Source organism: Haliaeetus leucocephalus, unplaced genomic scaffold (genome assembly GCF_000737465.1).
Source record: "Haliaeetus leucocephalus isolate CR32 unplaced genomic scaffold, Haliaeetus_leucocephalus-4.0 Scaffold566, whole genome shotgun sequence".
Lineage (NCBI taxonomy): Eukaryota > Metazoa > Chordata > Aves > Accipitriformes > Accipitridae > Haliaeetus > Haliaeetus leucocephalus.
Genome location: NW_010973002.1, coordinates 308,927 through 334,861, shown reverse-complemented (window position 1 = coordinate 334,861; position 25,935 = coordinate 308,927). Strand labels below are relative to the sequence as shown.

The following is a 25,935-nucleotide window of genomic DNA, read 5'->3' as shown; positions in this document are numbered from 1 at the left end:
AACCTTTGGCAGTGCTTCAGTTGCAGGAGTAATTGAGATATCACATAAAGCCTTTCATTATCCACACGTAGCTTTTTTTTTCTTTTCTTTTTCTTATGCTTTTTCTTTTTCTTTTCTTTTCTTTCTTTCTGTGAAAAGGTCTTCAGGAAAGACAACATCCCAGGGTCACATCCCATAAATAGAGGTGGATTTAAAAATTGAACTTAGCTGGAGGTTTTGTTTTTGCGGGGGTTGGTTTGTTTAGTCAGTTATCTCTCCGCTGCTTGTTTCTTTCAGACAGGATAATGTAATTCAGAGCATTTTTATTGCTTCACCTCTGAAGAGCTTGTCTATGCACAGTCTGGAACTGAAATAACTGAAATTAGAAGTAATTTAACACCTTTAGTTATTTTAGTATAAGCCTTTATGTGAAAATACTCTTTTCATTTCTTATTATGAGTATCCTATTTCAGTTTAACGTAGCTTTAAGTTAAATCAAAACAGGATATGAATAATCTTAAAGGAGTGAATTAGGTACAATTTTAGTTATTTCAGTTCTAGCGTTGTGTAGATGGATAGGTTAGTCCTGAGTTAGGGTCTTTCTTGACACCTGATTGTATTTGGTGCAATAAATCACTTGTCTCAGGCCAGATGTTGGTAGAGATGTCCACATCAAGAAAAGCATTTGATGGTAATTATCACCTTTCGGGGGTAGTGTCCTTGTGGAGGTTAAAGGGCAAATAAAAAGAGAAATTCTTCACTTCTGGATGCTGCTTGTGGGAGTCAGTGGAGTCAGGCAAAGGGTGCTTTGCTGACTTTTTTTTCTTTTTTTTTAGGTCACAAGTAGGAAAATATCCCATCAGGCTAATGCTGTCCACCAGAATGAATTTTAATTAAAAAGAAAAAGTTACTATCCAAAAGTTTGGGTTAATTTTTGAGAACTTAGGGCACTGAAAATAATTGCTTTATGTACAGGTCTAGCTGATGTTCAGGTTAATGGTGTATTTATTGCTTGCAGAGGATGGTAGCAACTCTTCTGAAAATAAAGCTTTTGTAACAAGTGGAAGTGTGGTAAAGATATTCCTCATAATAGGAAGCAATGAATTGTAGTTTTAAAAAGTGACAACAGGGTTGAGTAATTTTAGCACTTGTCCTGCAGATTTTTGTAGTTTTAAAATCAAATTCTCCTTCTCCACCAAGATATTTCTCTTTGCTTTATGAGAAAAGTTAAAGAAACACAACTCAGTTATTTGTCTAAGCAGCACTGCAGTGAGGCTGATTTTTAAGGGATTTGAGGCATAATATAAGCAGAAGTCATATGCTGTGCTTTAAGGTGCGTCAGCTACTATATTCCAGCTTGTAATGCCAGTTGTACCAACAGGCTCAAAACATTTCCAAAAGGAGTGGCTTATTTATTTTACCCCCTAGAATGTTACTAAAAAATTATTTTTGTTGATGTTGGTCAGGGACACTGCTGTAATATTGACCCAAATTCAGCTGCATTACTGCATTCTGAGGGCGAATATTTCCTCCTCCAGTTTTATTTGAGACCTGGGAGCTCTTCCCCTGGTGTTAGTTCAAGGTTACAGGACTGGAACTGCTATGGGGAAGCTGCAGTTTTAGGCAAAACTTCACTTCTCGAGCTCCTGAGGATCTAGTTGACCTTTTAAAAGATGGGTATGCACAATTATCTTGTATGTATAGAGAGCATGTATGTAATGTATTTAAGTTATTAATAGCAAATAGTATGGATTAAGAACTTCAAAAAGTGGGTTCTTTCTCAGAAGTAACCTAAACGTCTGGTTTTAATGTTGTTCAGCAGGAACTGAAGAAGGAAAGGTAAAAACCCTTAATTCGAGATATTTCTGAGAAGACACGGTCTTATCTAATAACAACACTGAACATATGCTTTTTTCCGAGGCAGATTTCTGCTGTGAAAGCTTAATGTTTTTTTTTTTCTTCCTTCAAAGTAAATATGTTCTCAGGAAGGAGTAATAAGAACTGAGACTGCAGGGAGCCTGCTGAATATTAGCAAATTTAGTACTCTGAGGATAAAACTTTGTTCTGGTCTGTTTGGGGAGTTTGAAATAAAAGCACAAACTGTGACGATTGTATGTTGCATGTATGTGTGAAGTTTAGAACGTATATATTCATAGGTTCCCTTTCTTTCCCCCTCCCCCTTTTAACATGTAGATTTATGAGGAATCAAAGATGAACTTGGAGCAGGAGAGGCCTTTTGTCTGCAGTGCCCCAGGCTGCTCACAGGTGAGTGGAGTCAGCGGTGATATTAATTGAGTCCTCAGCACTAGCTCTGGCTTGTATAATGCCTCCTGATATATTAACACATGTCTAATAATAATATGTGTTGGGTTGTGTTTTTTTTTTTTTAAGTCCCCTCAATTCCCTCCTTACCCCACAACATGTTATTACAAAATATTTAAAGCAAATACAACAGCCAGTCAAAAGTGAGTTGGTAAAAGTGCTTCTCAAGCTGCTTCTGTGCCTTCCCTCATCCCCAAGCCTAATGTTTCAAGCCAGGTATTGCAATTTCCTTTAGTGGCTAGCAAGAGAGGACACACTAGGTAGGACACCTTCATCTGTCTTCTGCTTAGATGTATGATGGAATATATTATGTTTCCTATTGGATGTGGTAACCCTTCTGATTTTTTTTTTTTAATACCCAAATACAATATCTTATTATCTTTTTTTTTTTTTTTTTAAATCTTTGACACATCTTCCTACTAAATATTCTCTATAGAAAATGCAGCCTGTAGATAAATTCTGCCCCAGGATGTACATTTGGGGTTCCTGTTGACTGGTGATCTGCCATGTGTCTCTGAAGGTATAATCTGACCTGTAACATTAGATGTTTAATGATCTTAAAAAGCCTGAAGTGACAAGGTTTTTACCTGCTGAGATTTTGAATTGGGATTTATGTGGTTTTTTGATGATTTTGCAGTGATGAGGGAAGTTCCATGTGTGGCACTTCCAACCCTAATTTGGTTTAGTGACAAGAGTTTGTGAGTGAAATCTTCAGGCAAGGGCACCTTTTGGGCTTTTGCCACAGGCTTCCTGTATGCATCTGTTCTAAGGGACTTAGTTTACCCATTTCCCAGAGTCTTCTTGTCTTAGGGAGGGTAATATTTCCCTGCTTTAACGGTATGTTAGGAGTTTTCAGCTGACTAACATTTTAACAATCCTTTAGGTTCTTCTGGTGGAGCAATGGGTGACTATTACTGGAGTGCAGTTGTTGATTTTGCCAAGAGCTGACATAAGGAGAGGGAGAAGTCTGAGGTCCGGTTAACAACTGGCTGAGCAGCTTGAAACTGGCTGTTTCACTGAGTGGGAGCCTTTCTACAGGTGTCAGAGTGCATCTTTTAGATTGTCCCTCTGATCGAGGTTTTGTCACTTCAGACCTCCACATGCAGAGTTAAACTTTCACCATTCTGTCACAGAGGTAGAATAAAAGTATCTGAGTTTTATAGTCAAATTTTATTTACCTTTTTGTTGAATCTTAAACCCAACTTCCACTCAAATCAGTGGACTTGAGTGTTTTCATGTCAGCTATTAATTAATTTCCTCAGTAGGGAAGCTGATCCAAACGAGCTCATTTAGGTGTTCAGAGAGCAGGTTTGGTTGTATGCTGTTACAATTTGGAAAGACAAGCAATGTAGTTGTGACTTCATCTTAGAAAACATTTAATTTCCCATTTCAAACCATGACCTCCGTTTATTGTAAATGAGGACTTGACAGAAGTGCATAGTGTAGCGCCACTATCCAGCTAAGCTGTCTGGGGACTGGCTTCCCTATCAGCCAGTGCGGATGCGTATTGAGGGCTGAGGGAGTTGACTTTCTGCACAAGGAAGAAAGTAGACTTAACAAAAAAGACAGAGAAGTCTGAACTGGAGGAATAGCTTCTCCTCAGTTGCCCCATGCCCTCTTTAAGCTGGCTGATTTCACCCTGAAGACAGAACGTGGCATCCATGAAGGAAAATCCATTTCCACAAGAACAAAACGTGGTTTTTTTCCCTCACAATTTCATTGAGCACGGTCTTTCACATATTCCCTTTGTTCTTAACATAAATTTCTAGTGCTGCATTTCTTCCAGATGAGTAAGCAATGAACCAGGATTTCACAGTGAGGAAAAGGTCTTTGGGTGGTTTTTTTGTTGGCTTTTTTTTTGTTTGTTTTTCCAGAGAATTCATTCCCATTATTTATGCTGCTTTGTCTATGGGCTTAGAGAGATTCTCAGGTGTAACAGACTGCAACTATTTATACTATAGCCACAAGCAAAGTCACTTAGCCAAGAATATACTCTGTTGAAAGCATTAAGTCACTTTAACTCTGTTGTTGCCAGGTTTTTTTACAGTCTCCTATGTACCTGTTGCTTTAAAAAGCTGCCTTTAAAATTTATTCTTTTTTTCCTCAAGCCCTGGTGATACAACTTTTGGCCTTTGCTAGTCCTGAAATAACCCTGTTAAAACTATTGCAGTAGTTTGTAGCAAAGGTCTGTGTATGCACCTTCTGGTGAAGGAAACTTAACAGAACCAGTCTGCTCTTAGAGCCCAAGTGTGCAAGTGCTTGAACATTTATTCAAGCTTGGATCTTCTTTGTCTTGTTCAAAAGAAGCTTTGTTGTACAAGTCTGTTATCAGACTGTAAAACAGACTTAGCGCACTGATTAGTTTCTTACAAAGCACATCTCTACACCTTCTCTGCTTGAGAAAGGAAAATAATTTAATTTAGTATCATAAAGGGTCATAAATAGTTGTTATATACTGAGCACCATTGCATTGCCACTTTGAATCAAGTCAAAGTATCAGAGGTTTCCAAAATTAAAGATGCATTTTGCCTGAATACTTTTGGGTAGGGAAGGGCTGGCTTATTTGATTATTTTTATTGCTGTTCAGCAGATATAGGTTGCAGAAAGACACAAAAGCAGAAAAATCCAGTAAAGTGATTTAAGAGATGCCACATTATTTTGTGTTTGCCGTGGGCTAAGAGCATACACAACAGCAGTTATCGCAGATCCTCAGGCACGTGGTGACTTGTGAGGCTGCGGTAGCTGGAGCGGGTGTCTGAGACCCTTAGAATCCAAAACTTGGTGCAACTTTTTCAAGCAAATGCATGACACCTTGCAGTTTGCAACCGCAGAGAGCACTACAGCAAATACGTTTCTAAGTAGAGTACAGCTATTTGTTAGTCATACTTACTTGCATTTTCAAATATTCTGTTTCCTGTGCCATTTGGACACGTTTCTAGCTGGATACATTTCTTCCTCTCTCTCATTTTTGAAATTCTGTCCAATGCCAAAAGTTTATTAGAGAATTAAATTCTGCTTTTTTTTTTTCTCCTCTCTTCCTCTCTCTCTCTCTGTGTTTGCCTGACAGCGTTTTCCAACAGAGGATCATCTGATGATTCACAGGCACAAACATGAAATGACTTTGAAGTTTCCTTCAATAAAAACAGATAATATGTTATCAGGTAAGAAGACACGAATTCAAGAGTCAAGATAACTATTCAGATGATGTTGAAAGCATGACTCCTACTGGAAAGCTACTGGCAAAATACCTCCAAGATTGGTTTTAAAAGCCCCAGCTCCGATTAAATAACAGGTAGAGATGGAATAAGCTAGAATGCATATCTTTGGACAAAAAGACAGCTGCCATTCTTATGCCTTCCCACAGGTTTGGCATGAGAGGGAGGGAAATTGCTGAACCTCAGCCATGCTGGCAGCTCTATTGCTGACTCCCGTGTCAACATGCTAGTGAAATATAGGCACTTAAGCACATGCCACCTGGGAGCCCAGCAGTGAGCATGTTAATGAAGTGCATTTGTACTGTTCCTATAAGACTCACTATTTTAAGTTTGACAGGCTCACTTCAGCAACTGTAACAGACCACATCATATGAGCCACCTTTATGGTGGCTCACTGTAAATAGCTGTAACCAGAAAGGTAAACCAGTAAGTAATATCCAGTACGCTTTCCCCCTAAAGGTAACCATCTCTCTCTGCACTTCCCCAGTCATACACAGAGGTGATCTGGTACTATGTGCAATTACATCCTTTAGTTTCTTATGTAGTTTTTTTCTTACATAGTGTTTTCATACTCTTGTCTGAGTAACCACACATCAAGGTGGCTTGCTGGCATTCAGTGAGTGCCGGGTAAAGTCAAGCCAGACTTAATCTTATGGCTTCTCCTCTCCTATTCCCTTTCCTATTGTGTATTCCTTGGGCTATAGTAATGGATTATTAAGAATCGTATCTGTAGGATTTTTCAGGTTTCAAAGTAATTGTAGGAAAAAACTATGATGCAAATGTGTGTGTGTATGTTAACCAGTGTTTGATACTTGTCTTTTCAAATGGGCTTCTTCAAGGTAAATTTTGCCATTTTAGGTGCAAATATATCATGATTAAAGGGTTGCCAGCAGACTACCTCTTTTATGGAAAACTGTTTCTATTTTTTATGAAAAATTATAATTGGGAAGCAATTGCTTGCAAATCAGACAGACCTTGTCCCAGATAGATAGAATTTATTTTCCTCTTGCACTCGAAAATGCCATAGTGGACCAAGTTTAGAAAGGAACAGTACACAGCACGTTGAAGAGTAGGGCTTGTAAAGTGCCTGTATGCCAGCTATGCCCGCAGAATCCTGTGTTTGCAAGCACGAGTGAGAAAATGCTGCTTTTGCACTTGGCTGTGTCCTCTGGCAGTGAAACTGCTCGAAGACATCTGTGCTGTGGGTACATTCACCCTGTGAAAGTGCTGGCTTTTGTTACAACTTTTGTGTTTGGCAAGACTTTTGCTCGAGGGCAGTTTCTAAGGACTATATTCTGTCACCAGGAGTCCCCTGAGCAGTGTAGCTCTGTTTGTTTGGTAACTTCTATGATTTAGTTGTCCTGCTCCTTCCAATGGGTTGCTTTCCCAGGCAAAAAGCCTTGACTGGCTTCCACCACTACCACCAATAATGTGTCCCTAGACCTGCAATTAGCCAACTAGGTATATAGAAATGCAGAATTTCATGGCCAGAAAGGCTCCAAGATTGCTTCTGAGGGATGTATTCTTCGTGCTTTGTGCATGACGATCCTCTGTAGTAATGAAGGAGTAAAAAGCTGCATGTGTTCTCAAAGACTGTGGCTAATGTGTCTGACTGTAATGGCCTGGCAACCTGGTGCTGCTGGGTATTGATTTTTCTTTTTGTGTTCGTTTGGTGGATTTGCTTGGCATTTTGCAATCCTTAGTTTGGAAGCATCATAGATCATCTACTCTCTGCAGGGAGACATTGAAAAATAGTTGTTTCATTACCCACCTAAACCCTGGGGAAATCTAAATACCTTAAAGTTTAAGATGTTTTATTCTTAGATTTCATAATGAAAAATTAATGATATATGGGGAAAAGAGTCAGACTTCTTAGACATTTGTCTTCATGTCTTCCTTCTTGTTTTCTGCATTTTTGCTTATCTGACTTTTTTTAAAAATTGTTTCTATCATCAGTAGGTTCAAAGAATTGCAGCAGCAGTTGCCCTGTAATAAACCAGGTGCAGTGTTAGTGTATGGTGGGGGTTTTTTCCTCTTTTTATTAATCTGCCTAGAAGTCAGATTTTCTCCCTTTTTCCAGTATGTTGTATACTATCTTTTAATTTGTTGTATTTGATCCATTCATTATCAGTAATTAGTCATGCAAAATAGTGGGCTGTATGCTTTCAGGTAGCCATTAGAATTATCTACTCTGTTTCCAGAGACAGCTAATCCCCAGTCTGGGGTCAGTATAATATCAGTAATATTTAACACATGCTAAGCATGTCTTCTATAAATTATTATTGGAGGTAGGCACTAGAACTGAGGGGCTGTTGGTCTTGTACCAATACAACATCTTAGAAACTGAGCAAAATATGACTTGGGAAGTAGGAACTTGTTTCTTGTGTGAAATCTGTGCTGAGGTCTGACATATCAATTTTAAGTGAGAGGTATAGTTATGCTATATGTAAAATTATATGTTGTTATGTAGGTGGGGTCAGTGTTTAATAAACAAGGTTCTGTGACCTGATTGAAACTATTTGTGCTATGCTGGTTTATCAGGTATGTCTAGCCAAAAGCTTCCTTGTTATCAGCTAGCTCCACTACATTTTCTTCCATTTTTCATGCTGGCTGAAGAAGAATAAGTTTTATTAAATCTGGTGACTCTTGAATTAATTCAGAAACTCCAGGTACATACATACACTAAATAGCTTTCTGTTCTCTGACTGTATGAATGGAAGGGAAGTCTGCTAGAGGCATTTCATTAAAATGGAAGTGATTCTTTTGTTGGATAATTTGACATTACAATCTTTTGCCTGTCTTTTAAAATTAATGTTATTTGTTCCTTTTTGTATATGTATTTTATTTTTGTTTGTTAGAAAGTCTTGTTATGAGTATGGATAGAGAGTCATTGATGGTTTCTATTTCCATCTTTCCTAGCCAAAAAAGAGCTGTTTGAGATAACACAGAATATCTTGTGTAAGTTTTGCATGCTAGTCATCATTGCAGGAAACTTTGTAGTTAGGTTGACTGAAATAGATATCCCTTTGCCATTGTGCTAACTAACATTGCTTTGCTTTGAAACTCTGTAGTTTGTTGCGTGTCAAAGCTTTTTTGTTTTAACACTAAAATATTAATGTCCATGGGACAGATTGTTCCCTCCAGGTAAGTACTAAAACCCATGTGGAACTGAACTTTGGGAGCTGGGGACACTGAAATTCCTGTGGTATCAAATTCAGGAAGGGAAGGAATGATACTTTACCATTGTTGGAGGGGGGAAGTCCTTCCAAAAGTGCTGCTAGCAGATGCAGGAGAGGTCAGGGTTTTCTATATAGAAACCTTGTTTCTTCCCAGTTCTATTTACTGAAATCCAATCCTCTGGATTTTTGGTAGTAAAGCCCACTGTGGAGATAGAAACAGTCTTCTCCAGATGAAAAAGTGTATGTGCTAAAGGTAGTGCAAATGTATTCCTTTTCCCAGGTAATGCCTGTGTCACTGAGGTAACTTACGGCATCTGTGGTTGGCTTAATTTTTTTCTCCTTGTGGTTTACACAAGGAGGTTTATCTAGGCATGAATTTTGTGGAGTGGAAAATGATTGGATGTAAGGAAAAATACTTTTGTGTGATTTCTTGTTTGCTTCTGTGCCCTTTGCTTTACCAAATAATGAAATGAGAACTCTTCTAAAATTCAACTGCTCAGGTTCTGAGTGACCAGAAGAGATTACAGATGTGTTGTACCCAGTATACGTACCCCATCAGAAAGCCCAACCAGCACTTTAAACAGTGCATCTTTAAGCAGTAAAGTTCTTGGGAGCCCTTGTCTGTGAGCCCCTGGGTGAGGGCAGTTCCACCAGGTATGACTGGGTACACCTCTTCCCCCTCTTCTCTTCTGTCACCTGCTTGAGGTTTCATCACCTTGAGCTTCTTGGTGCATTTGGGAAGTACCCTGCCAGATTAATGAAGAAGGCTTCTTGAATTTCTCAGGACATTCCTCTTTCCTTGTGGCTGCTTGATGGGCAGTCTTTCAAATTTCAATGCTAGCCCTATTACTCTGACTTTGTTATCATTGTGTGAAAGTATAACATGGGTAAGTGTATAACTTCAACAGAGCCCACAGCTGAACAAGCCAAATACCTGTTATTATTGCACATCAGACTAAACATTTTTTTTTTAATTTTTAAAGAAAGATGAGGAATCAAGTTACGCACTTTGGAGCTGTGCTGTTAGTATCTCTTACTGAATCAGATTTTTTTTTTTTTTTGTCCCCCAAATGGAAGCTTGTTTCACATAACTGTCCTTTGGTTCTTCAGTTTTTTTTCTTAACTGGTATGATGCTTTAAAGTTTTCATTTGTGCTTTAAGGCATGAAACTCTAGGATCCAAGGTAGTTTTACAAAATGCATTCAAATGAACTCTCTATATAGCAAGCTACTGTGGCATTTCCTGGGTTGTTGTTTTGAAAGCAATATATTGAGACTGAGTGTCCTTTCTGAGACTATTATTTCAGTAATTACACCCCCCCAACCAACCAACAACAACAACAAAATTTGCATAGCCAAACATAATGAATATATAATGAGATCTCTTTACTGAAGACTTCAAATTTCCCATTGCCTTATAGCATATATTTTTCAATTAGTCTGGAGAATCAGGCATCACTTCAGACACTGAGGACAGGTTTTCAAAATGATCAGCAGCAAGAATTTATTCAGTATATCAGGTTCTGGTCATAATCTGATTGCTGAATGCTTCTGAAATCATCTCCTGTAAGATACAATAGGTGGACTTGGGATCTGCACAGGTGAGACCATCTGATCTTGCTCTGGGGCTTTTATGTTGTCCACTTACATTTTTGAGGTTTATTTAAACTTAGTGTTCTTGCAGCCTTTCTGGCCATGACTGTGTCATCAGAGAGGCTGATTATTCGCCTAAGTAATAGGCTGGACAAAATATTTATTGCCTAGTTTGAAGCCTGACAGGTTCTGTGTTCAACCTGGTGGTGAAGGTGAGAGAGAAATAACTTCCTAAGTAATTGTCAGATGACACGGTTCACCTGTGAAGTGACAGTTGGCTAGAAGTAGGTGCCTCAAAGCATAGTAAAGTAGTTCTGGTAGCAGTCAGGGATGGAAAGATTTTACATGCTGAACAATGGGACTGGGTTGGGATGGCTGGTCAGTGTAATAACCAGATAGCTAGGGTTAACCCAGACAGACCTGCATCCCAAGCTGCCCGGTTCAAAATGCAGCTTGGGCCATTAAAGCCCTGGGTTGTGTGGCTAACAGCGTGCATGCTGACAGCTTCCTACAGTAATGGGTGTCCTCAGCAGGAACGCTGAGAGTGGTAATAGCTCTTTCTGAGTTCTGGCCCAGATGGGTCTGGCACATCCAGTTGCTGAAGTACCACAAATCAGAGCCCTGTTCTCAGTGAGCCTGCAATAGTTGTGGGCGCTGGTGATAGCAACAAAAGGTTTGTTTGTACCAACAGGGAGCAGTGAGGTCAGGCACAAGCTGTTGGAACTATTAATGCATTTTTAAGTGCTGAGAATTAGGAATATTTTATTAATTCTGGTGGACCTGAATGTCTAACTTATGCTAGGGTCTCCTTTGTGATACTGTTCCCAGTTAAAACACAAAGCCTTGCCTAATCTAGGTAAAAGAATTACTGTGGTGTTGAGAGGAATATCTTCTACTAGTTTGCCCACCTCCTAAGGGAGAACTGGTGTTCTGCAGAGGCAAAATAGTTGGTTGCCTCGGGAGCAAAGAAAGCCCACTGGACTTGGTAGCCCTAAAGTCCTGAAACCAGCAAATGCAGTGTGTGTGCAATGTAACTACTATACTATGTAAAGTCTCAACGTTTTAAATTCTGGGTCTTTTTCACTTCTACTCTCATACAAACACAGAGGTTTCATGGACTTCTGGTTTCTGTGAATGTTGAAGGATGAAGTATTACAAGGTAGAAGGGCAGCTCTTGTTTTACATCTGGCTGTGCTGGCTTCCAGAAGGTCTGTGGATGGAGTTTAGACTGGGTGGTTGGTGGTGTTCCCTCCCTGATTGGGAGGAGAGGTGGGCTGTCTGTTTTAACAAAATCTTGTTGCGAATTCCTGCCAGTCTGATTTCTGGATCGTAGAAACTACAGGAACCATATGGGGAGACTGAGGTAGTCATTAAGATCACCATGTCAATATGTAGGTGCTGTAAATAGTGTCATTGATCTATCAGTTTTGATGCTTTTAGATAATAAAGTAGTTAATTGGAAAGATCAGCTGTAGGCAACACATTTGATTGTCTCAGACTGCTTGTGGTGCAGAAGATACACTTTCAGCATGTGCAGAGAAAAGCCAATGAGGCCTTTGTGCACTTGAAGTCACATTCTTGCTCTGGGTTGCTTGTTTTCACTGTTAAAATGGATTTACTTCACTGAGATAATTTTTTTTTGTCTGTCTAACGTTCTTGGAATAGATGCTGAACAGATTGGGAACTTCAGCTGCACGTGCCTGATCACCACCTTGTTACCCATTAAGTCTCCCCTAACCCAATGTAGCCTGTTGTAGTAATGCCTGACTTCTGGATCAGATGTGTACCTTGATGGAAAGTAACAAGATCTCATCTATGTTAGTGTATTCTCTTCTGCCCTGCCCCCTTGCCCCTGGGCTCAAGCAACTCTGAAAAAAAGCTTAGGATTTTTTATTTTAGTGAAAGTGGTGCCATCAACTTCTTTATGAAACCCTAGTTTCTCATCTTGGTTGTGAAATTGATACCTTGCTTATTTGGTATGGATATACTACTTCTGAAAATAAAACATTTCCTGTATTTGCCTCACATTCAAATACTAATATGCCCTTTATGTCCAGGAAGGCTTGGCAATGATTATCTTTGTTTCTCTACAAAGCAATTGTGTTGTTCACTAAAGCAATATTTAATCCTTTTTGGAAATAAAAATCTGTTTTTCCTGCTTTTTAGTGCACTTCATCTCCAGTACAAACTCCAGTCCAAGGGCCAAAGACAACCCTGGTGTAAATCTACTGAGTTCAGTGAGCTTACCCTAGAGATTAGTTTCGCACTACTTATTTAGGATATGGACCTGTAAAGTGCTGAATGTCCTCAGCTCCCATCAATGTCAGCACCTCGTTGACTCAGCTCCTTATGCTGAGTTCTTGCAAGATTCTTGGGAAGTCTTATGTTTCTGGCTCTGGTAATATGGTAGTTAGCTGTGAAAACTAATAGATAAATATGTGTGCATTCCCAAACACTTAAGTTTTGTTTCCTTTAAGCTCACAAGTAGGATGCTCAAGCCAAAAGAAATAAAACAGAATTTTAACATTAAGGACTTGCTTTTTATGTTACATCAGTATGTTCCATCAGAAATATAAATGCAAACAAGTGTGTTTGCCCTTGGACTACTTGAAAAGGTCAAACCTGTAGGGCCACACCTGATACAGGCGGAAATTGGGTCAGCTGGCTTTATAATGGAGGAGGCTGATCCTCCCCCTTAGTTTCCAAGTGAAAACTGCATTTCTTTTTGTATGTATTGCTTTTATGCTGCCTTTTGTTTAGGGGTTGCTGTGTGTTTCTATGCTGATCATGTAAAGTACATTGTGTCTGGTAACTGTTCCCTCTAAGGAGGACATATTAGAACTTCACCCAGCTCAGCTAGGTGCAAGAAACCAAATTTTTCCTCCAGAACTCGCTGAAGTAGGAAGCTTTATTCTGAGGTCAGAATTGGTCCAATATGGGCAACTGGGATTAGCATGACAGAGCTTTCATTCTTTAAAGAATGAATTTCCAACAATAGGGTAGTTGTCAATGACTATGCAGAAGATTATTTTTGAAGAGAGCGAGTCCTGTCTTTCCATAAAATTAGGTACAAAGCAGCCTGAGCTGGAATGGGGGCTTGGGAAGGAGGAACTAACATGCAAGACAGGATTCTTTTTTTTTTTTTTTTTTAATGTGTGTAAATCTGATAGGATCATACAGACTCTCCCCTGCTTTTGCTAATATAGTTCTGTATTGTAATTTTGAGGGGGAGGTGGGGAAGCTGAGGGGGAATAGTGAAGAACTTGCCTTCAGAATGAAATGGAGGTGCCTCAGAGCTGACCTTTGAGGAGTCCTTGGTTCCCAACTTTGGGCTTGATTTTTCACTTCCTGAAGAAGGACTAGCCAAGGTCATCACTAAAACTACAGTCCACAGGGCAATTTAGCTTGTCTGTCTTGCAGGTTTTTGAAAAGGCAGCTGAAAACCTTGTACCTTCTTGAGTCCCTCCTGCCTATGGCATTAAAGAGAATCCTGTCCTTCCCTGAATAATTTCTGAGAGGGCAAAAAATTCCTAGAGATGAAGGCATGCATTAAAAATCTTTTGACTCCAAATCTCATGGTTTATATGTATTATCAACACTTTTCAGTATAAAACACAGAAGGACGCTTCTTTGTGGTCAAAGTTTAACATTCCATAGCTTTTCTAAATGTCCTTTCACTCCTTCTTCAAAAAGTGTGTTAGAAGCAGAACTTTTTCTCACTGTGGCTAACTTCATGTGTTTTGTTTTGCAAAGTATGTGTATGTTTGAGGTGGTTTTCAAGCACCTGAAGGCGTTCACTCGGGCATGTCTGCAGCAGTTACCAGTGTGCTGTGGTGTAAATGTGCATTATGATATGCACTGTGCATTGTTTTGCATGCACCTATTATCGGAGGGTTATAGACAGTTATAATGACCCTTTGCACATGTTAAGGATGTGGACTTGTGTTATGCACCCTGTGAAAACGTGGCCTGTTGCCTTTCTGGTTGGATGATGACTGCCGCCTGTTTTTGGGCACTGTTGGCAAGCATTGGCTGTTTGCGGTGCAGTGTCGAAATTCAGTGCTGTGTGGTTTGTTTTTAAAGATGGTGTGGTAGGGGTGGAAAGGCATGGAGAGGTTAGCTAGAACCTCTCTTTTCCTGGAAGACTATTTACAGTCTCTCTCTCCTTTTAATATTAAATACGAATGATTATTTCTTGTTATATTCTCAGATCAGACTCCTACACCAACTCGCTTTCTGAAGAACTGTGAGGAAGTGGGCCTCTTCAACGACATCGATTGCTCCCTAGAGCACGAGTTTAGGAAGGCACAAGAAGAAGAGAACAACAAAAGGGTGAGTGTGAGCACCCTGAACCCTTCCTCCCCAAAACGTTAAAGGATGCTGTGTGAAAGCAGATAGTACCTGGTAGTAACCTTTTGGTTAGAAACTAGGTGGCACTGTAAGTTGTGACATGTTTTTTAAAGTATTGAAACAGCTGACAAAAAAAACCCCAAACCAACAAAACCCCAGCATTAAATTTCCAAAAGTGTGTAACTGTGTTTGCCAGGGTTTGATTCCAAGTCTCTGCTTTTAAGTAAACTATAATACAAACCACACACCTCTTGAGGGAGAGGCTTGGGAAAAGTATATAATCTTTGAAGTAAGGATTGCAAACTTGCTCAAATACATTACAGGGAAATGCAGGTTATGAGGAGGTATTTACTTTACACACACACACACACACAAAGTTTTCCTCCTTCTTCTGCAATACGATGGGCCCCTGGATTTATTTGTCATCGTTACCAGCTTTATCGTGTTTCTGTATTTCTCATGAAGTATTCATGTTGAAGGGGGAAACTTTGACTTGTAATACCTAGTAGATAACATAGCCCATTTCCAATTAGTATTCTTTTAGTCTCAGTATTTGTAAGTTTTGGTTGAATTATATAGGCCACCTTGTATGGGGTTAAGCGTACTCCTATGCCCAAAGATTGTTACAGTGTTTCGAGGGATCCTAAAGAGATTTTAAAATTTTCAAGGAACTGTAAAAGATCTTAATGCACTACAGAGGCCAGCAAGAGGTAATGCATGAAATTTTAACTTTTCAAATAAGCATCCAAAGTTCTGGTTGCTTTTGAGAATTAAAACACCCAAGTAATGTGGGGCTTCCTACAGGAGCATATTGCTCCCTGCAGCCCTCCAACAACCTGCCCAGTGCCTCCCCTTCACAATGTTCCCTTTTGTGCCTCTGTTTTCCCCTCTCCCATTTCTGCAGCTCTTGGAAATTCTTAGGTAATGTGGCCCCTGCCATAGGAGTTCCCCAGTTATTGAACACTGTGTTATTTGGCTTAGTACTCACAGTGATCTCTATTTGTCTAATTTGAAGTTAACCAGCACCATAGACTAAAAGTAGGAAAAGGTGGCCACGAAGCAGCTACAGTGCTAAAGCCAGAGGGCACTTCTCCTTAGCTTGCCTCAGCATTATTTTGCCTTTCAAAGTGTCTGTGCCTCCAATTGCAAGGGCTTCCTCTATAGGTACTCTTTCTTATGGCTGCTGTATTGCGTCATTTGCTTTGCCTGTGGGTGATTGCCGTGCAACTCAAAATTCATACATGCGAGACATATGTGTGCTGCTGGGGCTTGTGAAATCTGGAGGTAGCAGCATTTAGGGATCTTGAGGTCTGCAACGTAAAAGCCCAAGAGGGCTTTTTGGAAAAAAGAGGTAAAGCTGATTGCTGAGATGCAGAACAGGAGACGAGGCTTGTAGAAAGAATGTGGAGAGGGAGTCTAGGAGGGGTTTGGGTTTGGCTTATAGGGAAGGTAGTCTGGCGATGGTTTATTTGTGGCTCATAAGGAAAGAGACTGGGACAGTTATAGAGGAGAGGGGCTGCGACATGATATGCTGAGCGAGGAAAAAGAGTGTCCAAATGTGAGAGAGTCCAAGTTTGGTCAAGGATTGGGAAAATAGCCTGGACTGACCCTCACAGCTTTGTGTGCAGGACGAATGTGAGGAAACAGCCATGTAATGAGATGAATGTGTCTAATTTTAGATTGAACTTCTTAATACTTTGTTTCTTATGTGCTGCAGAGGGGAGACTTGGCTGAAATCAAGAAGAACATTTCTGTACATTCCTACTTCTTTGTGAATCAGAGGATTCCTAAGAGGTTCTTTCTGTGTGGTGTTTATTTTGCAGGACTAGGAGATGAGGAGAAATCCACTGATGCGGACTTCTGTGCAGTTAGCCACAGATTGCAATGCTTGATGTTGCAGAGTCAATTTCAGCTCACAAGGGGTAGTTGCACAATCTGATTAAAACCTAGACAAGGGCATCTGGTTACATGATAATACCAGTTGTTTAACAGCCTCTGGATGTCTTATTCTACCCTCCTCCTACCAAACCCTGCAGCTGCCATTGGTGATATCCAGGGAGCAGTGATGGTTTGGGGGGGGGGGGGGAGGAAATAATTAAAAAAAAAAAAAAGGCAAAAAAATAAAAAGAAAAGAAAGCAGAAGTCCCACTAACTAGCTAACCTGTAACATTTGCTCTGTGATTCCAATTAGTCTGCTGTATGTTCATTCTTACATTACCCAATGACTGTCAGATAGGAATCTGAAGCAGGCCCCAGTAGGGCTTTACGCAAATGCAGGAGACAAAGGCCACGACAGAACGGAACTCCTCTGGCTGCAGCTATCGCTAATGAAATGCTTCTAACAGCCTGTCCATGGAATATGACTGCAATGTAGTGTTGTCCTAATGGACCTACCAACACGTGGAGACTAGGACTAGCTGCATGGAAATCTTACTCATGGCTCAGAAAAGCCTTCCAAAAATATTTTTGGTCGTGTTAATTTCTCTGGACTCTGAAAGAAATAGTTTTGTTTATTTTAGTATATCACTGTGGCTTAGCACACAGCTTGACACTGAAATCTTGTAAGAGAAAAACACTTTGGTTTTTTTTTTCCTCCTTGAGGGTCGTCATTTGAAAACTCAAAGAATAAACTCCAATTAGCTGCATTCTTTCTTTTTTTTTCTTTTCCTTTTTTTTTTTTTCTTTTCTTCCCCCAGTCTTCTAGTGGGAGCCCATGGATAATCCATGAGAATTTGTTGTGATTAATCTGGTTATGCGGACTGGTGACATTCCAAATTAGTTGTGATGTGCTGAATACATGTTTTTAGGAATGCTGTGTGTACCACTTTTTGGAAAGGTAGTATTGAGGGGAAAGTGCTTGCATTAATAGCCCAGCTGCTTATGCAGGAACAAATCTCGTACTATCTTTCTGCTATAGTTGCTCATGTGTAAAGTGGGACTAGTGTCTCTGCTTCCCATGCTTGATAGGTCTTATGATTGTAAGCTCATCTGTCAAGGACTGTCTCTTAAAGTATACTTGGGCTAGCCTTTGCTTGGGGACTCAGTGGACTCAAGTAATAATGAAGATGACCTCCAGGACCTGAACTGAAATGAGAAAAGTTACATTATAAATGGAAGTGAGATTGTCAATTTGTTTTGGCTCCTCTGTTGCCTATACCATCAAATATTAGCTGGAAGTCTCTGCCTGAGAAAGGCCTGCTCCTTAAATGCAAAGGATGCTCTAGATCAGCAATAAGCATATGAGAAAGATGCTCTTTGCATCCTCTTGATGGCACTCTTCCTGACAAAAGCGTCCTACCCATCCAATCCACCAACAAAATTTGCACAGGTAAAAGCATGCCAATACTATATATCCACTTGCAAAAGTGTAAATATTAAAGCTCTTAGGAGCTTGAGGCATGCAGCAATTGACAGCTCTGCCCCAGACAAAATTTGCAACCCAAATTAACAAGGGAGGTAATGCTGGCAGATCAGATGACCATCTTAGCCTACTAGCTGCAGGTTTTAGGTTTATACTGCTCAGAGCATTAAGTATCCAAAGCTTTTGTAATGAGTTGTACTTGCAAACACGTGACCTTTGCTGCTACTGGATAGGTCCTGCTGTCGCGTCTTGTTTTGAGCATTAAGGTTGGGTCTGAGGGAGTAATGTCAAAGATGGGAAGAGTCACAATCTGTTTCCGAACAACTAATTGGACCTGCTTGATTAAAATGCATCCTGTCTGACCTCCCTGCATGAAATGATAAAGAGTGGAAATATGCTCAGTGTAGCATGTAGAGTACTACATCAAGTAGTATTTAGAAATAGCGAGTTGAATATTTTCTACATGAGGGCATTTTTAAAGTCACATTCTGCTTATGCTAGAATTTGGATGCATCACTTCCTAAGGCTTATCCTGCAATTTTAAAATCTTCTAACCAGTGCTCAATGCTACAAGGTAATATGTAAACTACACAAATGAGGCAGGGAAACAGCTATTTTCAACTACACCTTGGTTTTAATGTGGGTTGTTCAATGTCAGTTCAGGAAGCTCATAGTCAGCAAGTCCTCTACATGGCTTAATATTCTTGTTTTAAGTAGACTATTCCACTGCAGGCACCTCACTGCTAGAAAAGTATCAGCCAATCGAAGTAGTCCAGTGAAGAAAAAAACCCAAACCAAACAAAAACCAATACAGGGCATTTGGTGGTTGAATAGGCTCAGTCTACAGAATTACTAAAAAGTCTGAATATTCAGTTTAGTTTTGTTAAGCAAGGGATGATGCTACAGTCTGATGCATATTTGAAAGGCATAAATGCGGTTTGTACCTTCTGTGTTCTCCTCCTACCTTGTATATACCAGGATAGATTTCTGTCTATCAGCATAAGAAGGTAGATAAAATGCACTTGTCTGATTTATGCCACCTCACTGTTTCCTGCTGAACTCAGTGACTGTCTGATCTCTAGAAGAGAATTCTTGCAAACATTTTCTGAATGTCATAGCTCTGTGTTGTTGCCTATGAGTATGGGGAGGGTGATCTAATTCAAGGCAAGCTGGAAATGATAGAATGTGTCTTTTGAGCAGGTGTAGTTTGGTAGAAAATATCACTTAATTTCCACACCTTGTTTAAAATTTATGCAATGTATACCAGGCCCACGGGTTTTTCCCTCTGTCTTCTGAAAAGTATGCAGACAGAAAAAACCTATGGCTTTTGCTTGACTTAAGTATTTTTTTAAAAGAAACCTCTTACATTGCAACACAGAGATAAAAAGTAAATATCAAATCAGTAGCCCTAAACTTGATGGAATAAGAATGTCTAATAAGCATTTCTTGTGTTGCACAAACTTGGTGGGGTTTGCTGGTGTTTTTCTTTTTTGGAGGGTTATTTTCGGTTAAGAACCAAACCAACCAACCAACCAGTGAACCAAAAAAGGGCCTGATCCTGCTTGCTCATGTCAATGGCGGGAGAAGCAGGCCTTAAGAGACATGCTAGTCATCTGCAGCAGATGCCACTTTGAAATCTTCTGACTTGTCCAGCAGGAGAAGCTGCAAGAGCTGTGTTGGTTCGATATCAGAAAACACTTCATATCTTCTTTTAATCTGGTCCATCATTCCATTAAAGGAGAAAGTTCACTCCTACCTTTAATTGTTGACAATACAGTAGCTGAAACTAGCAGTGCAGTAAATGGGACCCTTAGACAGGAAAGGATGATATGGTACCCATATATGAAAAGAAAAAATATCTGTATGTTCATAAAGCATGTTGTATAAATGTTGGTGTTTTAGAGGCCTATATTGTAATAATAATCAGCTATATAGTAATGTTGGCAATGCACTCTGTTAGTGAAAGACAAGAACAGGGATGAAGGGTTCATTATGGTGGTTGACCTGGCTGATGGACGACAAATTCAACACTGGCCATTTATGAAGAACAGCTACCCTTCCAAGGAGTGCACTCACCTGACTCTTTCCCCCTCACATGATTAATGTGCAGCACAGAGCCTTGTTTCAAGAATACATATACATTTTTTGTCCAGTTTTCTAGTAACACAGGACTGGAGACCTGCAGGTTCATTTCCCTTTAAGCATGGTCTTGTGGGAGGTGGTGTCAATGCTGCAGTGCACTGGTGTAGAACAGTATGACTTCTGAGTGTGTCCCCTGCCTCTACAGCAATCACGTTAGCTCCAGTTTTCCCTTGTGAATACTCTGAAACCCCAGGGGGGTCACTAAGAAGAATAGTGTGCTGTTAGACATTTCAGAGGCAAGTGCTCTGAAAGAGCTGAATTTCACTTGTGAAGTAATACAAACCAGCAAACTCATAAGCCTGTTCCTGAAGCACTTTTGACTCATTGACTGACAGTCTGTACAGCGGAAGAGAGCAAAGACCTATGTTTAAATGCATACTATTTTGATATTTTAAAATTATGTAATCATAAATACACATATATACATTCTCCCTGCATTTGTCTAAACACAATGTAAGAATGTCCATATTTTTTCAAGTCAGATGTCCCTCTGACTTCTTATTCTCCCATTGAGATTGAGTATCTTATATGGTGAGTATGTTATAGCAGATGCAAAATAAGAGTAGGAATGATTTATGTTAATATAGTGCTTAAGGGCCAGGGTAGTATTGTTGTAGGTATTGTAACAACTTCCAAGCTGTCACTTTATCAATCAGTTAAGCTGTTGTCAAGGTGATAACTCAAAACTCTTAAGTTCAAAGTCCAAAATATCACCCCACATTCAAAGACTTCAGTATAATAGTTCCTATACTCTGAATATAAGATCTGTATGTTCACAGCATAGCATTTCTTCTGGGTGACACATTGAAGTACTGTAAAGATACATTATAACTGTATCAGAGTTTTTCCAATGGGTTATTCTGAGTTTTCATATGCATTGATTGCATCGGCTTATTGACCTGCTTTTATCAGGGCTCACTGTTGATTTATAAAACACCCTTTTTCTTAATAATTAACTTTTGCAGCATTCCTATGGAGAAGGGAAATGCTTTGTCTCCTGTTTTCTAAGGAAAAACAGATTCCAGAGGATGTTGTTTTCCAAAGCTCCCTCAAAGTGAGACACCAAGCTCCTGAAGGAATTGCAGACATGGAGTGAGAATTGCAGGGGAGCTGGGTCCTCTCCACTGTTCTGCCAAGCAAGCGGCTTTCTGTCTCCTTTGGTTCCTAAATATCTTTAGCAGTGTGGCCCCAAAAGATTGATAGACACCTTCAAAGGCATTTTGGTGCCTTGCTCTCACTGAAATAAAGCAGGAGCAAATCAGTGAGCTACCATAAAGGATCTGGGCTCAAGTGACGTGCTGAAAATTGCACAGGAAGTCTGTGGCAGAGCCTCGGATTGATTCCATATCTCTTCGATCTCAGCATAGGGCATCCCACAAACCATGTGTGTTAAAGATTTATCAGCTGTTGTTCAGTGTTGCTAAAGACAGGAAGAACGCTCTCCTCTCTCCAGATGGGTAGGCTTGCTGAATTTTAACTGCTTTTCTTAACTTGCAGAGCTTTCATGGTAGACATGTGGTGGTACGTTATATTTTTTATGGCAATTCTGCAGTTGGCATTTCAGTCCCCTAACTTTGTGAGTCCTGTTTCGAGCATGTATCTATGTCGAGGCACTTATTCCAGGCACTTAGTTACCACACTGAACTGTGTTACAAAAGGGACACTTTCTGCGTAAGGGTAGAGAAAAGCTGTCAAGACAAAAGAGTTCATAACATGACCTTGCAGAAATGTTCAGCAGAATAGGCTTTAACTTAGGCTCATTGCTGCCAGTACAACATCTTATCTTTTGTGGGCAGGCAGGTCTGTCTTCTCTTCTTCTGTAGCAACAGACTGTGTTTGAATGGATTTATGGATTTAGGTCCTCATACTCTGAGAGAAGACCTGAATGTTTTTCCAGCAGTAAGTGCCTATATCATGCAGAAAGGCAATTCTTGAGGGCATACGTTTTTGATTGAGCTAAACCTCCCTAACTATAATCCTTCCATGTTCTTCTGAATTCCAGCTGATGAATCATCCTGCAGAGCTCAGTCAGGACAGTCCACTTTCCTTCTGCTTCTTATTGTCTCTGTCCCAAAGAAGTTGACTCACCCTCTTGTAATGTTTGGGTTTTTGTTGTGTTTTGTATATTTTGGCTACCCCTAAAAAAGGAGGCCTGCCTGATTTCATTCTGACATTTCTTTCACAACAACACGGCATAGTTGTGCATTTTGCCTTGGTCTTCCTATGAATGTTTTTAATGGCACAGCTTTCTTGTTACCAGTTCAGATTTCAGCAGCATGGACTGGATGGCATGTAATGAAGGGATAAACCTTCCCTGTAGTGGCATTTTTATAAGTCTATCTCTTAGTTAAAGCCCCTAAGTCTTGGCAATCTCTTTAGAGCATACGCTCTGCTATTAAACACGACCTCTTTGCTCCCCAGAGTGGACTGCAGCCTATATCGTTGGGTAGGTAATAAGATACTGCTGATATATTTCAGAGCAAGGTGCACTTTTACTTTATTTATGAAGATAGACATGCTGGTCGAGGGCTTAATCACAGCTGATAAATCACTTTAAGAAAGCCTATTAGAACCATATGCTGATTCTTTGTATTAATATGGTGTGTCTGTTTCTAGTCTAATAAGGCAGGATCTCTTCCCCCTCTCCCTTCCCCCTGCCTGGTGTGCGAACTATTTATCTGTTTAAGTGATATCGCTTGCTTGGGGGCATTTTCCTCTTTAAGAGGTATCATTAATAAAGCAAGGTGAATAGAAGAGAGGGGGATTCTCTCTCTTCAGAGCGAGCGAAGCTGCCTGTTTTTGGTCACCTTTGTTGAGATGGAATTCCAGAGCAAAGGTCCAAAAGCCGAGATGAGGAAACCTATCGGTTAAAGACTGGAGGACCACGGCATGGCCTTCACGGCAGCATAAGGTTGTCATTTTGGCCCAGGTGGTTACAATCCCAGAGCCCGAGAGCCGTGAGGGGGTGGGTGCGCTGACATTTTGGTTACCTCACCTTTCCCTCACTCGGAGAGGGCTGCTGCAGGAACAGGTTCCACGGCCATCTAATGAGATCCACATTGGTGAAGTTATTCCGTGCCAAGTCCTATTTATCATTAATTGGTGGGTTCGCTTGCAGAGCTTTCCTATTATTTGCTGATTATACCCCTACACGTTTTATTATCTTGCCAAAATTCAAATGCTAATAATTTCTTGATTTATTGTTTGTTTATAACTCTGTCTACTGCCTAAATGGACGTAGTTAGAAGATTTCAAAACAGCAACAGCTCTTATGCTGACTGGGTTTCTTTCACATTTTGCACATGGCAGTCGTCTATTTATAAACCTCCGTGGGGACTCCTAAACCTTTATAGTTGGGTTCCTCCCACCACTTCAGCCCCTTTTCTCCCTTGCTCCCCCAAGGCAAGTCTTGTTTTTTTGGCATAAAGACAATGATGGTGATTGTTATGTGGAGAAAATGTCCACAAGCTATGAACCATGAGTAAGGATTTTTAATTTGTACCTCAAGCAAAATAAATTGGAAATTAGAGACATCCAGGAGAGCAAGAGTATTTTCACCACAAGGCAGGAGATCCTGATCTGAGTTGCTGGTATTCTTTAGTCTTACAAAATGCGAAACTGAAAAACTGAAAACTCTCTTTACACCAGTTGTGTGCATTCTCTAACACGACCTGTTTCCAGTACTGTACAAAATTACCGTATTTCTAAAAGCCCCCAAACTTGACTGTGAAATCTGAGGTACTTCAGAGTAACAAAAGGAATAGTGGAGAAAAGAAAGAAGCCAGAAGAACTGAGCACATGCCATGGCAGTAAATGAATGCTACAGTTGGACGTATAGCCTCATACATCTCTGGCGTAATTCCATTGACTTTAATGGAATTTAAATTTTTAGCCTATTACAACTAGGCAAAGATCTGGAGAGAGAAAAGCCTTTGCTCAGAGATTAGAAAAAAACCCTGTAGTCTTGAAGTGATCTGAAGTATCTGGGTACTTGCTGATGTCCTGATAATATGTAAAAATAGGGCCTTTTAAAAACCATACTAGGGAGCAAAAAAATGTACATTTTAACTGTTTCCTTATTCTAGTTTCTCCCTCATGCTTCTCTACTGAAGTTGCCAAGTCTACTCTTATCAAATAAATATCAGCTTGCTTTCTTCCCTGAAATGTGAGTAAACTGTGTGTGGCTCTGTCTGGTCCCTGGGAAGGCAACAGACATCGGTTCGCCCTGTGAATGGACATGTCAAAGTGCAGCTCTGCCAGCCAGTCTGGGGCTGGGTGGGGAGAGACACAGGGAGAATGAACTCAGTGTTACAAACAGTCTCTTTTGAATTTCTACAACCTATTAGTCACAGCAAGCTGCCCTTATTGATTTTGGTAAGAGAGGTCACTTTTAATCCTCTAAAGTGGAGAGAGCTGCATGCACTCTCCATAGCATGACATTAAAATTGACACAGCTCTGCATCAGTTCTATGAAAATGCCCTAAACCTAGATGGATTATTGCCTCGCCTTTCAATGGATACAAGCTGCTAACCAGAGCACGCTGACCTAGATTAGGTGTAAAAGCTTTAAAATACTTGATAAGGAAAGCAGAGCCAAAAGAACCTAGAAAATATGTGAGCACGCTAAAAAAGCTGCCCCTGCAGAAATAGGCCTTTAGTCTTAAGAAACTTTATTTTCTCCTTTTCTAAAAATTAAAAAGTCAACACAGAGGAGTTGACATTATCATATAAAAGAACAAACAAAAGCTGACCTTAGTCTATGATTATGAGGAAAGCTTTATTCTGGCTGATGGCCCTTGCTAGTTTTGTTTGTGTTCCTTAGAGAACTAAATCTTTGAATACAATTAGAATAGTCCGACTCAAATCTTAAGTGTGCGTCAAAATAAACAGCAGAGGTGAACTCTCAGCAGTTTTCTTTTCATCTTTGTTATCCTTGCCCTGACCCGTTTTTCCTGCCTAATGATCATTTGTGGCATACTATTATTAAGAGAAATCTTCTTGATGGAAAAATGTGCTTAATGGGGATAGGAAAATTGTGAGCCTGGAGAAGGTGGGGTTTTATTTCCTTTCTTTGGAATTCCAGAAGATGACTACTGCCCTTTTTGATTTTATGCTACTTTTTATTTGGAAATTTGTTTTCGGAAGGTTTCTCTGATTTTTCTGTGAGTCTCAGTAAAAATGTACAATGTAGTGTTTAGGGAAATGTGTTGGCTTGTCATGTAAGCCTTGTGTTCTCCCTTTTCATTAGTTGTAACTTGCTCCAGTGTTTCTTATTAAAGGTTAGAAATTCCCTTTCTAAATAAAAGACATCTGCAAAAGGAACTGCAGTAAAAAAAACATTAAGGTACAACGTTAAACTCTTGTGTAGTCTGTAAGTGTAATGCATGTGATGGTGGTGGTTCTTGACTTCTGTGCCACAGCACCTTTCAATAAGCTAAAAGTACTCTACGGTTGTTAGTTGAGTAGGTCCCTGAGCTCCTTCTCAACAGAGAGTAAAGTATGTTTGTGTCTGTGTGGGCAGCGTGGCTTCCCCTCCTACACTGAGAGATATTTGCTCTTCCTCCCCTTCCTCCCTCACCTGAGGTGAGGGGTTGTATTTTCTCCCTGTTTGTGGACTTCTCAAGTCACAGGGGAATTCAAAGGAGGCACAGAAAGGGAGCTGGCTTTTGGCTTCATCACTGTCACTGAGAAATGACACCTGGAAGAAAAGGTAAAAGCTGCCCCATCTGCAGATTGTCTGGGCTTCTATCTGGCAGCTTATTTTTGCCCCAGTCCTACCTTTTCTTTTCCTCTCA

General features: G+C 40.1%; 1 protein-coding gene across 1 annotated transcript in view; it reads left to right on the top strand.

The window, feature by feature from the left end:
• Positions 1-2,177: 2,177 nt before the first annotated feature.
• CREB5 (cAMP responsive element binding protein 5) overlaps positions 2,178-25,935 on the top strand; it is a 215,458-nt gene continuing 191,700 nt past the window's right edge. The window contains exons 1-3 of the mRNA XM_010577549.1: positions 2,178-2,244; positions 5,369-5,462; positions 14,498-14,619. Coding sequence (XP_010575851.1) covers positions 2,191-2,244; positions 5,369-5,462; positions 14,498-14,619 — 270 coding nt within the window. The 5' untranslated portion in view covers positions 2,178-2,190. The remainder of the gene's footprint in view (positions 2,245-5,368; positions 5,463-14,497; positions 14,620-25,935) is intronic.